This window comes from Podarcis cretensis, assembly GCF_951804945.1.
Source record: "Podarcis cretensis genome assembly, chromosome: 12".
NCBI lineage: Eukaryota > Metazoa > Chordata > Lepidosauria > Squamata > Lacertidae > Podarcis > Podarcis cretensis.
Genome location: NC_137181.1, coordinates 468,091 through 485,766, shown reverse-complemented (window position 1 = coordinate 485,766; position 17,676 = coordinate 468,091). Strand labels below are relative to the sequence as shown.

General features: G+C 46.8%; 1 protein-coding gene across 2 annotated transcripts; it reads right to left on the bottom strand.

Annotated features, from left to right (window-relative positions):
- Window positions 1-2,586: 2,586 nt before the first annotated feature.
- LOC307227201 (uncharacterized protein) lies at window positions 2,587-17,300 on the bottom strand. Of its 2 annotated transcripts, XM_079996461.1 has the most exons (8): window positions 17,203-17,300; window positions 12,560-13,062; window positions 12,306-12,387; window positions 10,296-10,783; window positions 10,037-10,094; window positions 9,688-9,770; window positions 8,149-8,275; window positions 2,587-6,182 (listed from the first exon to the last, which is right to left on the bottom strand). In XM_079996461.1, the coding sequence occupies exons 2-8, from the start codon at window positions 12,971-12,973 to the stop codon at window positions 4,675-4,677; spliced, it is 2,760 nt and encodes a 919-aa protein (XP_079852587.1). In that variant the 5' UTR covers window positions 12,974-13,062; window positions 17,203-17,300; the 3' UTR covers window positions 2,587-4,674. The 2 variants fall into 2 exon arrangements, with proteins under 2 accessions (XP_079852587.1, XP_079852588.1); XM_079996462.1 differs by lacking the exons at window positions 10,296-10,783; window positions 12,306-12,387; window positions 17,203-17,300 and having other exon boundaries at window positions 2,597-6,182.
- Window positions 17,301-17,676: the final 376 nt, after the last annotated feature.

Sequence of the window (17,676 nt, the reverse complement as noted above, 5' to 3'; positions counted from 1 at the left end):
TACAAAAACCAAAATTTAACATAGAAAGAAAAATAAAAAATAAAAATCCCTCTTTTTAACTTCTCACCGTTCATTTACTTATTTTCCTGACTTCCTCACACCTCCCTTTTTTGTACTCCATTTAAAAATTGGTTCAGCAAATTCATACCCTCTTAATTTACCCTTAATTATTTATCCTCACATATTATAGCTTTGAATTTTCGTCTAATATCAAACCATTCTTGCATATTCTTATTTTACCTTATTACTAGAACCACTTCATTTCATTTCAACGTCATTAACATTCAAAAATTTTACAGTGTTTCTGTATAATTTACCCTTAATTATTTATCCTCACATATTATATTTTCAAATTTTCATCTAATATCAATCCATTCTTGCATATTCTTATTTTACCAAACCTTTCTGCTAAAGCCAATTAATTCCTTTCCAGCACATTCTTATATTTCATTAGTATTACACTAATTCCAAAAATAAAGAGATATATAAAAAGAAATTCTCATTCTATTTTCTTCCTGGTTCCGGGTTTTGTCAGTCCTTTCAACCATTATATCCTGTCCATCAATCTGGTGTTCTAATGTCCAAGGCTCTCAGGTCTCTTCTATGCCCCCTCTGCAGGTTTTCTTGTTCCTGTTTGTACTTGCACGCTTCCTTGTCCCTTGTTGGATTCTTTCAAAGTTTCTTCCCTTTCTCCTTGGGGAGTGAGTCTCCGGGGAATTCCATACAGTAATAATCTCCATTTTCTTTCCTCAGATTGTCCCATTCCCCACTAACCCACTCCCCTGTGTTAATTTTGTAATCCAAAAAGTAGTTGTTCCAGAAATAGTTATCAACTTGTTTCACAGTCCCACCAGAGCTAAGAACTTTCTTAACTCCAAAATCTTGCAGACACTCTCCAAATTCAGTCTTCCAGTGTTGCAGCTTTTGGTCATGCGGGACTTTAGATCTCTGTAACTTTTGAGGTACAATCACCTCCTCTTCCATCTTCATCTGCCCTTGGACTTGCCTTATTGAACCAGTTTCCTGGATTGGTTGTTGTAAGATTTCTTTATCCTCATTTCCTGTTAATTCGTATTTACTAGCTGCAGCAGAAATAAAATCCAACTTTTCATTCAACAAAGTCACTTTCTCATCCAACTGCTGCAGCATAGCATTTATTTTGCCAAGGGCAGAGAGTAAAACTTCCTCCATATTCATTTCTGTTCAAAGTCAAATAGCTGGTCCCACGGTCTAATTTTCACAGCTGTTATATCTTCCCTGTAGATAGCAGCAAACAAGCTGACAAGCTCCCTCTAGGGGACACAGTTTCTATTTAACTTCCATCTTTAAAATGTATCCAACAAAGGAAATTTCACTTTCGATTTTCAAATACTTTGTTTCCTTACAATACAAAAAAGCAGAAAGCAGCATTGAAGTTATTTTGTTTCTCTTTTGTTTCTATCTGTCAAAAGTGTTCCATTTTCAATTAATGGACATCTTCGACAATTCCTGTCCTGACGACCCGTCCCCAGGTTTGGGAGGATGGAAACTTATATTCTTTTACTCTCTCTGCAGGATTAAGAAGTCAAAATTTCTTTCCCCCTTTTCTCCTGCTGTCAAGGAGGTTTTGATGGTTATAGATGCAGGAAATTTCAATCTTAGAATCAATTTTCCAGGCGATTTAGCTTGCAAAGTCATTTGCTTCAGTCTATTTACAAGAAGCGGAAGGCGGACTTCCCGTTTAGACCTTCCCGCTTCGTTGCCTAATTCATAAATTTTCTTAACCAAATCTTCCGTTTTTACTCACGGGTGCTTGTTTAAAGTCGAATTGTCATAGGAAAGAGGACAGCGCTCTCCAGCATCGCTTTTTCCTGACTTCTAGAGACACAGCATTTCCCTGTCAGCCTTGTGACAATGGGTAAAAATTGTAGGAGATACAACAGTGACCTTACTGTGAGGGTCTCCTATGGACCTCCAAGCCAGACTGAAGACTTGGATGACGCCTTCCAATAGAAGATTACCACACATTAGAAAAAGATACAGTAGTCATGGGAGACTTCAACAACCCCAATATCTGCTGGAACTCAAATTCGGCCATGAATGGAAGGTCTGACAAATTCCTCTATTGCCTTGCTGATGATTTCATTTCCGAGAAGGTGGAAGAAGCAACAAGGGGGTAATCTTTCTTGGACCTGTTCCTCACCAATAGCAAGGAACTGGTTGATGAAGTCGAAGTACTGGGAAACTTGGGAGAAAGTGATCATCTCCTGGATTTCATGATACAGAGGCAAGGGTAAGCAGAGTGTAGTCACACATCATCATCATCATCATCATTTTTTATACCCCGCCCATCAGGCTGGGTTTCCCCAGCCACTCTGGGCAGCTCCCAATAGAATATTAATTAAAAGCAATCAAACATCAAACATCAAAAACTTCCCTAAACAAGGCTGCCTTCAGATGTCTTCTAAAAGTTATGTAGTTCTTTATCTCCTTGACATCTGATGGGAGGGCTTTCTACAGGGCAGGCACCACCACTGAGAAGGCCCTTTGCCTGATTCCCTGTCACCTCACTTCTCGCAGGGAGGGAACCGCCAGGAGGCCCTCGCAGCTGGACCTCAGTGTCCAGGCAGAAAGATGAGGGTGGAGACGCTCCTTCAGGTCTACTGGACCGAGGCCGTTTAGGGCTTTACAGGTCAGCACCAACACTTTGAATTGTGTTCGGAAATGCACAGGGAACCAATGTAGGTCTTTCAGGACCGGTGTAATATGGTCTCAGCAGCCACTCCCAGTCCCCCATCTAGTTGTCACATTCTGGATTAGTTGCAGTTAATGAGACACCTTCAAAGGTAGACCCATGGAGAGTGCATTGCAGTAGTCCATGCACTCTGGACTTTAAGAGTGTCAATTTCAAAAAGCTTAAGAATACTAGGTGAGATCCCATTTTCAGAAATATTCAGGGAAGGGTGTCCAAGATGGATGGGAGTTTCTAAAAGGAGAAATACTGAAGGCCCAAATGCATACAATTCCAACAAGAAATAAAAGTGGGAGGCATCTAAGGAGACTGGTGTGATTGCATAAGGAGCTGATATTTAAAAAGGGCATACATAATAAAGGGAATAAAGGGAAAATCACAAAGGAGGCGTATAGCTGAGTAGCCAGCAGTTCAAGGGTGAAGGTCAGGCAGGCCAAAGCTCAGACTGGTGAGCTTGACACTAATGCCAGGAAAGGCCCTGGAAAATATAATTAAACAATCAGTCTTTGAACACTTAGAAAAGGATGGTGTTATTATTAAGACCCAGCAGGGCTTTCTCAAAAAACAAGTCATGCCAGATGAATCTCTTTTCTTTCTTTTTGAGAAAGAGTTACAAACTTTGTGGACCAGGGAAATGCTGTGGACATAGTGTATCTTGATTTCAGTAAGGTTTTTGACCAAGTCCCCCGTGATATTCATGCAAGGGAACTGTTAAAATGTGGGTTGAACGAGTTAACTGTTGGGTGGATTTGTAGCTGGTTGACTGACCGAACCCACAGAGTTCTCGCTAATGGTTCCTCATCATCCTGGAAAAGAGTGACAAGTGGAGTAACACAGGCTTCTGTCCTAGGCCTGTTGTTGTTCAATGTCTTTTTAAATAACTTGGATGAAGAAACTGAGGAGATGCTTATGAAATTTGCTGATGATACCAAATTGCGAGTGATAGCTGATGCCACAGAAGTCAGTATTGGGATTCAAAATGACCTTAACAGATTGGAGAATTGGGACCAAGCTAACAAAATGAATTTCAAGAGGGACCAGTGTCAGGTTCTGTACTTCGGCAGGAAGAACCAGATGCACAAATTAAGACGAGAGACACCTGGATTACAAGCAGTACAGGATCTAGGGGTCTTGGTGGATCACGAGCTTAACGTGAGTCAAGAGGGTGATGCAGCAGCAAAAAAGATTAACACTATTCTAAGCTGCATCAATCGAGGTCTACTGTCCAGATCAAGGGAAGCCCCACTCTCTTCTGCCTTGGTCAGACCACACCTGGAATATTGTGTTCAATTCTGGGCACCACGATTTAAAAAGGATGTTGACAAGCTGGAAGGTGTGCAGAGAGCAACCAAGATGATGAAGGGTTTGGAACTAAGCCTTATGAGGAACGGTTGAAGAAACTGGGTATGTTTAGCCTGGAAAAGAGGAGAGTGAGAGTAGATATGAGAGCCATCTTCCAATATCTACAGGGCTATCTCATGGGAAAGGGAACAAGCTTGTTTTCTCCTGCTCTGAAGGGTAGGACTCAAACCAATGGCTTCAAGTTACAAGAAAGTTCCTCCTGGTGTTAAAATCTCCTTTCTTATATCTTTGGGTCCAACTCTGTGGAGCAAGGGAAAACAAGTAGCACCACCAATTTGCAACTTGGAGGCTTTTGAAGTGGAAGTATATGAATTGCTTGCCAACGTCCTCCAAGCATCAATAGCAACCTCATCATTGTTTCCAAATTGCTATTGACCCTCCTCCCAGACGTGTCAGGGAAAAGCTATTCAACATCTATGCCAATGACTTGTACCTTGCGTATATAGTATGAAGAAATATTGGCCCTGAGGGTGGGCTCCATGGTACTGAGCCAAGGCTGACTTATTTGCTGGGATGCCGAAGGACAAGAACACTGCTGCAATCCTCAACTGCATACTAATTAAAGTTTCTTAGAATTAATTTCATACACAGTCATCGTTGGTTTTCTCCCTGCTGTGAGTTATCTGGTGAGCAGTGAGATGCGACTTCCGACGGAAGCTCTTTCCACATTCCAAGCACTGGTACGGTTTCTCCCCTGTATGAATTCTTTGATGGGCCATGAGACTTTGCTTCCAGGTGAATCTCTTTCCACACTCTTGGCACTGAAATGGTTTCTCCCCGCCATGAATACGTTGATGACTATTGAAGCCTGTGGTTGTATTAAAACTCTTTCCACATTCGAGGCATTGATATGGTTTCTCTCCGGTATGAATGGTTTGATGACAAGCAAGATGGTGACTGCGATTGAAGCTCTTCCCACATTCCGAGCACTGATAGGGCTTCTCCCCTGTATGAATTCTTTGATGGGAAGTGAGTTGGTTGCTCTGACTGAAGCTCTTTTCACAAACTGAGCACTGGTAGGGTCTCCCCCCTGTATGAATTCTTTGATGGGAAGTGAGATGGCTGCTCTGACTGAAGCTCTTTTCGCAAATTGAGCACTGATAGGGTTTCTCCCCTGTATGAATTCTTTGGTGGAAGGAGAGTCCGGTGCTGTGACTGAAGCTCTTTCCACATTCCAGGCACTGATACGGTTTCTCTCCTGTATGAATTCTTTGATGGGTAATGAGACTTTGCTTCCAGGTGAAGGTCCTTCCACATTCCAAGCATTTATACAATTCTTCCCTGCTGTGAGTTCTTTGATGGTCAGAGAGAGTGGCGCTCCGATTGAAGCTCTTTCCACATTCCAAGCACTTGTAGGGTTTCTCCCCTGTATGGATTATCTGATGGGCAGCGAGATTGGACCTCTGACCGAAGCTCTTTCCACATTCCACACACTGATATGGTTTCCCCCCTGTATGAATTCTTTGGTGGGAAAGAAGATGGGCTTTCTGACCAAAGTTCTTTCCACATTCCAAGCACTGATATGGTTTCTCCCCAGTATGAATTCTTTGATGGGCAGTGAGATGGCCACTTTGACTGAAGCTCTTTCCACATACCAAGCACTGATAAGGTTTCTCCCCTGTATGGATTATTTGATGGGCAGTGAGATGGGTGCTGTGACTGAAGCTCTTTCCACATTCCAGGCACTGATACGGCCTCTCTCCTGTATGAATTCTTTGATGGGAAGTGAGATGGGAACTCTGACTGAAGTTCTTTCCACATACCAAGCACTGATACGATTTGTCCCCTGTATGAATTCTCTGATGGGCAGCGAGGTGGGCACACTGACCGAAGCTCTTTCCACATTCCAAGCACTGATAGGGTTTCTCCCCGGTATGAATTCTTTGATGGGAAGTGAGATGGTGGCTGTGACTGAAGCTCTTTCCACATTCGAAGCACTGGTAGGGTTTATTCTCAATGAGATTTTGATGGGAAGTGGAATTGGAGCTCTGACTGAAGCTGACTTCACACTCTGAATATTGATATGTCTCCTCCACTGTGTGGACTTTGTCATCGTCTTCCTTGTTCTTAATTTCTAATTCATCACCACCTGCAACGAAGAGAGAAATGGATTAGAACCTCAGGAAGACAAGGAGCCCTGAACTTCCGGTTTACCGCATAATGGCAATTTCACTTTCTCCTAAGCAGCTCACTCGTCACGAGAGTGTTGGGAAACGCACTGGGGCTCTGTGCATCCCATGAACACCGAAAGGATTTATTTAGGTTCCGAAGGGTCCAGCATTGGATGCGAGTTTTCTCTCTTGTTTCTCAGCTCCGAAAGAAGTCGGGGTGGGCTGAGATCGAGCCGCAGACACAAGGCAGCAGCAAAACTCCATGGAGCCATGAGCTCCATGCAGCAGCGGAAAATCTTCCATTTAACTCCTAGTAGATTGGCAAAAATGTATAAATAAAAAAACTCATTCTGGAAAAGTAAAGAAAAAGAAGGTACTTTTACCATATGTGGGGGTCTTGTAAGAGAGTAAAAGCTTACACTGAAAAAAATGTTTACGATAACTTTTAATAAAAACCCAGCTGCTTTTCTTCTAGGGGTAGTAGGCACTGAGATTCCAAAAGACCCCAAAAATTGCTTATGTATGTCACAACTGCAGCTAGAATGGTTTTTGCCAAGAGATGGAAAGGAGATGAAGTGTCAGCCAAGAAAGAGGGCAGAATTAATGGACTATGACAAAATGGCAAGGTTTTTATTAAAGATTGGGGGAAATTTGTGGAATATCTGGAAAACTCATCTATCCAAATAAGCTCACTAGCAGGGTTATCGCAATACAAGCAGTTAAACATATTAAGAGAAAATAAAGAATAACTAAAAAATGGAGTAATGTAGAAAATGCAACATGAAAATTAAAATTAAAAAGGAACCACAAAAGGGGAGGAGGGAAGTCAAATATATGCATATTGGAAATGTATGTGATTTGTGTTTTGTCTGCATAGTTAAAGCTATGGTTTTCCCAGTAGTGATGTATGGAAGTGAGAGCTGGACCATAAAGAAGGCTGATCGCCAAAGAATGGATGCTTCTGAATTCTGGTGCTGGAGGAGACTCTTGAGAGTCCCATGGACTGCAAGAAGATCAAACCTCTCCATTCTGAAGGAAATCAGCCCTGAGTGCTCACTGGAAGGACAGATCCTGAAGTTGAGGCTCCAAGACTTTGGCCACCTCATGAGAAGAGAAGACTCCCTGGAAAAGACCCTGATGTTGGGAAAGATGGAGGGCACAAGGAGAAAGGGACGACAGAGGACGAGATGGTGGGACAGTGTTCTGGAAGCTACCAGCGTGAGTTTGACCAAACTGCGGGAGGCAGTGGAAGACAGAAGTGCCTGGTGTGCTCTGGTCCAGGGGGTCACAAAGAGGTGGACATGACTAAACGACTAAACAACAAACAATCTGTATGTCTGTGAATTTTTGAAAAACCGAAAAAATAAAAATTATAAAAATACAATTTAAAAAGAGGAAAACATGGAGCCCCATATTATTGAATGATGCTTATAAACATGAATTGTGATAGAGGAAGAACAAAGGAGTTAGATGCAGAGTCATTCTACAGGGTTGACAGCCTTTGTTGACTGGCATTAACAGGCATATCTATGGGAAACTGAGATTTGAAAAGCCTGGCTCTTATCTGGGATGGATTTTGTTTGGCCCAATCATGGAATCCAAGCCATCTCCAATATCAATCATGTCTTTGGCCAACCAAAAACTGGCAGAAGAAGAAGCAAACCCAGAAAACCAGACAGAAGCTGCTTCAAGTTCCCTCACCGCCCTGAGGCCTATCTTTAAAAAGGCCTGGGCAGTACAGACCAGCCTGATCATGGTTTAAAAAGGCAAAACTGGAGGAAGAAGATGCACAGACCAAAGAGTGGATACCCCTCCATTCAAGGTTTGATGTGGGGGTGTCAGATTCGAACAGGGGGCACTGTGGAGCTCCAGCAAAATCTGGGGCGTTCATCACCTAGAGATATGTATGGAATTTCAAAGCAGGGATCCATCAGGGGGCCTTACCCAGAGAGTCCAGGATCCCATGATGTTCCTCCATGACTTCCTCATGCAGAGCTCTCTGGTCAGGATCCAGCAACGCCCATTCCTCCTCTGTGAAATGAACAGCTACGTCTTCAAAGCACACCAGACCCTTTGAGGAAAAGGAAAAGGCTCTTCCTCTTAGACAGCACACTGATTATCGACTACATATGGCTGTTCTCTGCCTGATCATTGCTTTGTTGTTTTCATGGAATTGCTTCACATTTCAATTATGCTTAATGTCTTAGAACAGGGGTTGGCAAGGTTTACCGGCCATGGGGCAGATCACTGCCACGGAGATTGTCCATGGGCTGGACTGGGGCAGCACGACACCTGAAATTGTGTCTGCACATGCCCAGATGCCAGAAATTGCGCCTGCGCAGAAATGATTTTCGGCGTCTGGACATGTGCAGATGTGATTTCCAGTATCTGCGTGTGCGCAGACGCAATTTCCAGTGTGCTTGGCGAGTCCCTGTGCCGTGCCGGTTTAGCGCAGGCACCAAGCAGGCAGCTCCGTTCAGGGGCGGCTCGTGGGCCAGTAAAACGGTCTTTGTGGGCCGCATCCGTCCCATGGGTCACACGTTGCCGACCTCTGTCTTAGAATCATAAAATCATAGAGTTGGAAGTGACCCCCCAAGGGTCCTCTAGTCCATCCCCTGCACTGCAGGAATCTCAGCTCAAGCATCATTGGCAGACGGCCATCCAGCCTCTGCTGAAAAGCCTCCCCAGGGAGACCAGTCCACTGTCCAACAGCTCTTGCTGTCTTAATGGAATTCATTTACTGTGTGTTTTAATGATGGGTATTAACCTTTGTGGGACGCGGGTGGCGCTGGGGGTTAAACCACTGAGCCTAGGGCTTGCCGATCAGAAGGTCAGCAGTTCGAATCCCCGTGATGGGCTGAGCTCCCGTTGCTCGGTCCCTGCTCCTGCCAACCTAGCAGTTCGAAAGCACGAAGTGCAAGTAGATAAATAGGTCCTGCTCCGGCAGGAAGGTAAACGGCATTTCCGTGCGCTGCTCTGGTTCGCCAGAAGCGGATTAGTCATGCTGCCCACATGACCTGGAAGCTGTATGCCGGCCCCCTCGGCCAGTAAAGCGAGATGAGCGCCGCAACCCCCAAGTCGGCCATGACTGGACCTAACGGTCAGGGGTCCCTTTACCTTTACTAACCTTTGTGTAAATGGGTGCAACTCCACATTGCCTTCTTCAAATCATTCTGCCTGCAGAAGCATTATTGGCAGAAAGATCCCCCCTGTTTTTGGAAGGGGGCAGAGACCCAATTCCCTAAAGCCAACTTCCAAGGAATCACGGGGACACAGGGAGAGGGAGGATAGCAGGGGAAGCCCCGTGAGGGGAATCTGGAATCCCAATTCTCTTCCTTATTCTCAGCACAGAAACCTTCTCAAATGGCGTTTTCATCCTTCGTTGGGGGCATTTTTGACAGAAGACAAGAGGAGGAGGAGAGAGATTCGTTCCCCCCAGCAGCTCCCCCCCAGCCTCTTTCCCCGCAAGGCTCCTTCCGCTACCTGATCTGTTACCACAGCCGCTGCCTCCTCTCTGCTGCGATGAAAAGACGGACTTGGCGGTCTTGCTGGCACCCTTCTGTCACCTGCGAGAGAGCAAGGTAAGTGGAGAGCCCTGAATCTGTGTCTCTCTCACTTCAGACGCGCCTTTGAAAAAGAAGTCTCCCCTGCTGACTGCATTTTGACGTTTGCACCCACTTCATATTTTAGTTGGGCAAAACTAGCTCTCGCCTCCTTTGGGCTCTTGGTCCCAAGCGTCTTCCACAAAAAGATTAAAAGAACCCACAGATTAGTTTCAAAAGCCACAGAATGTGACCAAACGGGGGGACAGGACACTCTGATTTCTCCTTACCCAATGGCCTCTCTCTGTTGTCAGATGGAGTCCTCTCTGCCTCAGATGAGTCCTTTCCCTGAAAGAGCAACAAGGGTTCAAAACAGAGAACAGGGAGAAGGATTAGAAAAGGAATAGCAGAGGCAAAATATTTTGGGGTACCCAATAACACTCACTGGATGCTTTCCAAAAAAAGGATGGGCCATTAGCAGAGAATTTGGGGATACTCTCCCTCCTGTTTGGAGCCCCTTGGGAGTATTCAGAGGAAAGTCTCTCTCACCTGCTTTCTCTCTGCCTGCTTCCTCTCCTCTGCCTGACTCAGGAGGAATCCTTCGGCCAGGGCCACCGCCTGGGAACTGGTCTCCGCTCCACATTCCCTCACCCAGCTCTCTATCTCCTCTGGAAGGACAGCCAGGAACTGCTCCAAGATCACCAGGTCCAGCATCTCAGCTTTGGTGTGCCTTTCTGGCTTCAACCACTGATGGTAAAGGCGGAAGAGTCTTTTGCAAACTTCTTGGGGTCCTTCAGTCTCCTGGTAGCAGAACTGCCTGAACTGCTGGCTCTGCAAATCTGAGCTGTGGGGGTTCTCCTCATCCAGTATCTTCTGCACTGAGGATTTCCAGAATCCCCCATTTTGGATGGCATGGTCTCTTCCTGCTTCTGGGCCAGTTGACTCTTGCTCATCCAAGAAGCCTCCAAGAGATCGGAAGGAATCCCTTTCGTCTTCTGCCAAGTTCCGCCTGTCCAAAGGAGATGTGCTACCAAATCCTACAAAGCAAATACATTGTTCTGTTATAAAATCGAAACATGATCAGGAGAAGAAAAGTGTTATTTCAAGAAGCATGGATGAGTCTTGAGGAACCAGGGCTGGACTGCACCACAGCCAAGAAGAGGAGGAGGAGGAGGAGGAAACTTAGAAGGGAATTTATAATGCAAAACGTAGAGGCAACTGAAGGGATTTCTGTGAGGTGACACAGCCTAGTTGCTCCTGCCTTTCAGTGTTTTCAATCGTGAATGAAGTCAGAACAGTGACTGACGAGTTAGTCATTTTCAGCGATTGTGCTCTCCCACCGACCCCCCCACCTCACTCCAAGGACCATTTCTTTCCTGCTTTCATCTCATTTCCTCGCCCTTGGAATCCCCAACATTCTCAATATACACTACTGGGGTGAGGTCCCTTTTTCTTTATTCTGAGAGCTATATATTTAATATCTGGCCAAGCCGCTGAGGGCCATGTGGGCGGGGCCAAAGGACAACGCTCCAAAGCAAGTACAGTAGGAGTAGCCTTCCTTTATGGGCAACCAAATTGGCTTTAGCAGAATAACCAAATTATTATGCTCATCCAGTGATCTACAAATGACATGAGAAGACTCGGTCTATTTATTTGTATGCTTTATTTGTCTTATGACCCTTGTTTATAAAACCCAATAAAAAGACAAGACAGACACACACCCAGGCCACATCTGCACTGCCCTTCTCCCTCCTTGGGGAAAAGCCCCCAAGAGCCGCACACATGCTCCACAGCTCTTTAAAGGGAGCGCGGCTCTTGGGGGAGCCTCAGCCATGCGCAGCCTCTCCTGGGCAGGGGATGAAGGCTCCCCTTGCCTGGGAGAGGGGGTGCGCAGCTAAACAAGAAGCCAGGACAGCGAGCGGGATCGATCCCGCTGGCTGTCTTGGCTTATGCCATAGCCGCACGCAGTCTCTCCCAGCCGGGGAGGCTGCGCGCAGCCAAGCAAGAAGCCAGGACAGCCAGCGGGACTGCTGCGCTGCGATCCCACTGGCTGCTCTAGCTTCTGGTTTAGCCGCATGAAGCCTCTGCAGGGCAGCGGGGAGCCTTTATCCCGCTGCCCTGCGGAGGCTTTGCGCGGCTATCTCTGGCTTTTGCGGGAAGTGGGGGAAGGGACAGAGCACGCAGCTCTCTCCCTCCCGCAAAAGCCCCCAAGAGCTGCGCTCCCTTTAAAGTGTGTGCGGCTCTTGTGGGAGGAAAGCCAGTAGGCTTGCTTTCACTGAAGCCAAGAGGGCAAGAGGGATCAGTGCGCACCGATTCCACTTGCTCCCCTGGCTTCAGGGATAGCTCCGCAAAGCCTCCTGAGCGAAGATGGAGGAGCGCTCCCTCTTAGCTCAGCATGCTTTGTGTTGCTTTCTTATTTCTTGTTTTCCTCCCCTAAAAACTAGGTGTGTCTTATCATCTGGTGCATCTAATAGAGCGAAAAATATGGTAATCCAGGGATTAGTTTCCAAATCCACAGAATGTGACCAAACTGAGGGGGGAAAGCTCCTTCCTCCTTACCCAGCGGCCTCTCTCTAGCGTCCAACAGAGTCTTCTCTGCCTCACAGGAATCCAGGCCCATTTCTGCAAACAGATCCTTTCCCTGAAAGAGAAACAAGGATTCAAAACAGAGAACAGGGAGAAAGATTAGAAAAGGAATGGTAGAGGCAAGCACTTTAGAGTTCTCAGGTATCATTCCTTGGATGCTTTCCAAAAAATTAGTCGCCCTCCTGTTCAGAGCCCCTTGGGAGTATCCAGAGGAAAGTCTCTCTCACCTGCTGCTCTGCCTGCTTCCTCTCCTCTGCCTGACTCAGGAGGAAGCCTTCGGCCAGGGCCACCGCCTGGGAACTGGTCTCCGCTCCACATTCCCTCACCCAGCTCTCCATCTCTGGTGGAAGGACAGCCAGGAACTGCTCCAAGATCACCAGGTCCAGCATCTGATCTTTCGTATACCTTTCTGGCTTCAGCCACTGACAGTCAAGGCAGTAGAGGCGGCTACAAACCTCACGGGGTCCTTTGGCCTCCTGGTAGCAAAACTGCCTGAACTTTTGTCTCTGCACATCTGAGTGGAGGGAGTCCTCCTCACCCAGGATCTTCTGCACAGAGTTTTCCCAGATTCCCCCACTGCTCCCGGTGTTGATGGCATGGCCTCTTCCTGCTTCAGGACCAGCTGAGTCTTGCTCATCCATCCTGGCTCTCAGGAAGCCTCCAAGATATCAGAAGGAAGCCCTTGTTCTTCTGCCCAGTTGTCTGTCCTAAATAGAGGCGTCTGCAAATCCTACAAAGCAAATACATGTGAAATTGAAAAACGGTCAGGAGAAGAAAAAGGTTCTTTGAGCAATCATGGATGAGTCTCACTAGGAACCAGGGCTGGGCTGCAACACAACCCAGACTCTGAGCTTTCCTTTTTAAAAAGGGAGAGGCCAGCATCTAGCTCTCTTAGAAGGAAAGGTACTATGCAAAATGTTCAGGCAACATAGGGAATTTCTGTCAGATGAATCCGCCTGGTTGCTCCTGCCTTTCAGTGTTTTCTGTCAATGAAAGAGGTCAGAAGTGTGATTGACAAGCGAGTCATTTTTACAGGATGTAATCTGGATACTAGGCTAGAGTGGGGGTCCTAACCCTGGGGTCCTCTAGGGTTGCTCTCCCTCCCACCCCCACTTGCAGGCTCATATCTTTTCTTTTCTTTTAAATATATATCTTTCTTGTTTTAAAATAGATGCATTTATGCCAGGAAAGCAAACAAACCAACATACAATCAAATAAACAAACTATAAATTGACAAACAGACAGTAGCAATACATGAAACAACACAATTCTTATAACTAACATCCTTTGTACTCCCAATGATGTGAATGATTGTAAAACAAGAAATTGAAAACGACTTTAGTCTTGCTGTACTTTATCTGTTGATTATCTTATACCGCACAGTTATATATTTCTTATATAGTTTCTGTTAACTTCCCTACAAACTTATATTTATACAATGCAAGGTTCAGTCTAATTCTGCCAAGAAGTTTCCTTTTATACTGTAATTTTTTTAAGTATTCTTTAAAAATCCTCCAATCCTTAGAGGCTATTTGTTTTGTTTGGCCTCTTATCCTTCCTGTCGTCTTCTGCATGTATTCCACCATTAGGATTTGCCAGTCCGCCGTGTTAGGAATTGCTCTATTTCTTGCTACTAAGATTCTGGCCACTGTTATCCCATACATGAACAAAGTTCTTTTCGATTTCCTTATTTCTTTTGGCAATATACTTAATAGAAATATTTCTGGCATTTTTTAAAATGTAAATTTGAATAATTTTTTAAGTTCTTCATATATTATTCCAAAATACGAAGATGTCTGCACACTTCCACCACATATGCAAGTAAGACCCAATTTCTCTATTACATCTCCAACGTACAGGTGATCTATTCTTGTACATTTTAGCAAGTTTTTCTGGAGTTTGGTGCCATCCGTACATCATTTTCATTATATTCTCCCTGAGGCCGTAAATTTTAGATCTTCCCCCCATAATTTTCCCCATTGTTCCATGTAAATATTATAACCCAGGTCTTGTTCCCATTTCAGCATTACTGCTTTCACTTGATCTTCCTTTACCTCCCATTCTAATAGGTAAAGGTAAAGGTACCCCTGCCCGTTCGGGCCAGTCTTGCCAGACTCTAGGGTTGTGCGCTCATCTCACTCTAGAGGCCGGGAGCCAGCGCTGTCCGCAGACACTTCCGGGTCACGTGGCCAGCGTGACAAGCTGCATCTGGCGAGCCAGCGCAGCACACGGAACACCGTTTACCTTCCCGCTGGTAAGCGGTCCCTATTTATCTACTTGCACCCGGGGGTGCTTTCAAACTGCTAGGTTGGCAGGCGCTGGGACCGAACGACGGGAGCGCACCCCGCCGCAGGGATTCGAACCGCCGACCATGCGATCGGCAAGTCCTAGGCGCTGAGGTTTTACCCACAGCGCCACCTGCATCCCTCCCATTCTAATAGTAGATCATATATCCTTGAGATGTATTTTCCTTTACTTGGTATCAATTCTTTTTCAAATTTTGATGTTTCTTTTGTAAGACCTGTTTATTTATCCATGATTAATCTCTGATGTATTTGAAAATATTGCAGCCAATCCGTCAGATACCCTTTAATTCCTTCATATTTTTTCAACGTGGGTTCATCCTGCTGTCCTTCTAATAATAACCGGTATGTGGGCCATTCTCCTTCCATATTCTTTTTCTTAACTGCTTCTGCAGGTGAGGTCCACAGGGGGATCTTGAAGGCTCATCTCTTTCCTGCTTCCGTCTCATTTTCTAGCCCTGGGAATCTCCAGCACATTCAAGACACACTACTGGGGTGGCATCCCTACTCTGAGGGCCAGATAAGAAGCCCCCGAGGGCCACGTGGGCCAGGCCAAAGGGCAGCACTAAAAAGCGAGCGCAGAAGGGCCTCACATTCCCACTGGGTATGCAAGTGCCCATTCCAGCTCCGGCTCCTTTGCCAGCCAGTCCCCTTGGCTGGGTTCCCTTTCTTTAAGAAGGGCATGTCTTTCCCCCCTTTTTCTCCAAGGAGCATCCAAGGGTCTCCCCCTCCTCACTGAATCCCTACAGACCCTCTTGGCTGTGAAATTTGGCAGGGGGCCCTCTTGGTAGCTTCACCCCCTTGAGAGTCTTGGGTGGGGGTGGGCCAAGAGAGGGCATCCTGGGGGCAGACCCCCCATTGGGGGATTCCCTCCCTACAGAGGCACCTCCCCCTCTTTCCCAAGGCCTCTGACAACGGAGGACCCAGCCTATTCCTCTGATTATTACTTGTTTTGACTTTATAAAATAATTTTAAATGGTTGCACTTTGCTCTGGAACAGTGGTAATAATAGTAAAAATACCAACAAACCACAATAATAATAATAACATAAAGCCTCAAGCATGGAAGAAAATAAATAAAGCCTCAGGCGTTTGGCTATGCGATGCTCAGTGTTATCTGCTAATTGCTCTGTCCTGTTGGCCCTTTTTCTGCTTTTGCTTAAACCTGTTCATGAATCAAGAACTCAGACACTGCCTGACCTCTAATAATGAACTATATGTTGTAGATATTCCCCTAAACCTATTGTGCTATTTTTGTGGTGTACAAATGACAAGATTTCTTTGTATCCTTCATTTGTCATTATTCTCATGAACTTTGCTATAAAGCTCAATTAAGTTATTCCAAAAAGACAACACACTCCCAGCTCTCCCCTGCACTGCATCTGTAAAGCAGGATGAGACCCCTTTAAAGAGTCCATAGAACCACAGGAACCGTAGTTTGTAAGGGGTGCTGAGCGCTGCTGGGAGAGGTTCCCTTGGTGTGGCTTGGCAACCCGTCCTCCTTGCCAAGGAACTCAGGAATTACAGCTGGTGGGAAGAGGGTCTCCCAGTAACTCTCAGCACTGGGGGGGGGGCTGCCTCTTTCACCCCCCCCCCCGTCCCTCCCAAGGTTCCCTCCCTTCCCAGCAGGTCTTGGATTCCTTGGTTGGGGAGACCTCTGGTGGTTCTCTGTTCAGGGCTTCCTGGTCAGTCTCAGAAGATCATTTGGACACCTGAGAGGCTGCATGTGGGTCAGCCAGGAGTCTGGATAAGACCCCTGTCTGATGAACGGCGGGGGGGGGGGGGGAGCTTTGCTTCTAACTGGAGGAGAAGGGAGGGTTCACTTGCATCTGAAGGAACTCAGCATCAGAACATGAGCCCTGCCGGATCAGGCCAAAGGGGCCCCCTCTTGAGTGCCCCCTCCTGTTCTAACAGGGGCCTCTTCTGGGAAGCCCCCCCCCCCCGCAGGACTGGAGTGCAAGAGCCCCTCTCCTCCCCCCCCCCGCGCTTTCTTCCCAGCCCCTGGCAGAGCCTGGCCCTTGTGCCTTGCAGACCCCCAAGTCACCCTTTCCTCCTCTATCTCCCTGCCTCCTGTGGGAAGGAGTTCCAAAGGTTTAACTCTGCCCAAAAGGAAGCAGCTCTTTCTGTTCTCCATCTTCCAACAGCCTTTCTCGACTGACTGCAAAGGGGGTTTTATTCTTGTGTATATTTTATGCCCAGCTGTTTCTCTCCGGCTTCAAATGCCATTCATAAATGTGACAATGCCAATAATAATAATAATAATAATAATAATAATAATAATTTATACCCCGCCCATCTGGCTGAGTTTCCCCAGCCTATTTCTGAATGGGCTTCCTTTGTCTGCCGTTATCCCCCCCCCCCCACCAAGACCCCTCCCCAAAGGGGCCAGCAGCAGCCTCTTTCTCGATTCCCAGGAAGACGAGGCTGGCCGATCTGCTGCAGATCTGCTGCCCCTGACTTGGGGGTCTCCCCATGCATGAGATGGACGCCCCCCCGCCATGCATCTTCCCCTGCCCCCCCCTCCCTTCTCCCCAATGCACCCAAAGGGGGAGCAGAGAGAAGACTCACCGGATCCCAGGAGGCGCCTCCTTTGCAGAGGAGACAAAGCAACCGCCCCCCCCCCCCTTGCAAAAAGGGACTTGGCAGGGAGGGAGGGGCTGTTGCTTTGGAGGACCTGCCCCCCCCAGCCTTGACTTCCTGTCCCCTCTAGGAAGGCAGCTCCGTTCCTCTTAACCCTTGCCAAGCCGTGCGCCCTCAGCTCACCCTCTTCTCCCTCCCGGGCGCGCAGCCAGAGGAGGGCATTCATTTTGGGTCGAGAGAAAGCCTTGCAACCAGCTCAGCATCCTTGGGCATCAAATTATGCCAAGCACAGGAATAATCACCCATGGAAAAACTTCAGATTCCACCCCCCGCCCCCTTGGCAGCAGCTCCTCGTGCTAAGCTGCGCTGGGTGCCAAGCAGAGGTGGTGAAGCTGGGTGCCCAGTTCAGCTGGGTGCCAAGGGCGGGCAGGCGGCGGAGGATGCTTGGAGAGGGGGAAGAAG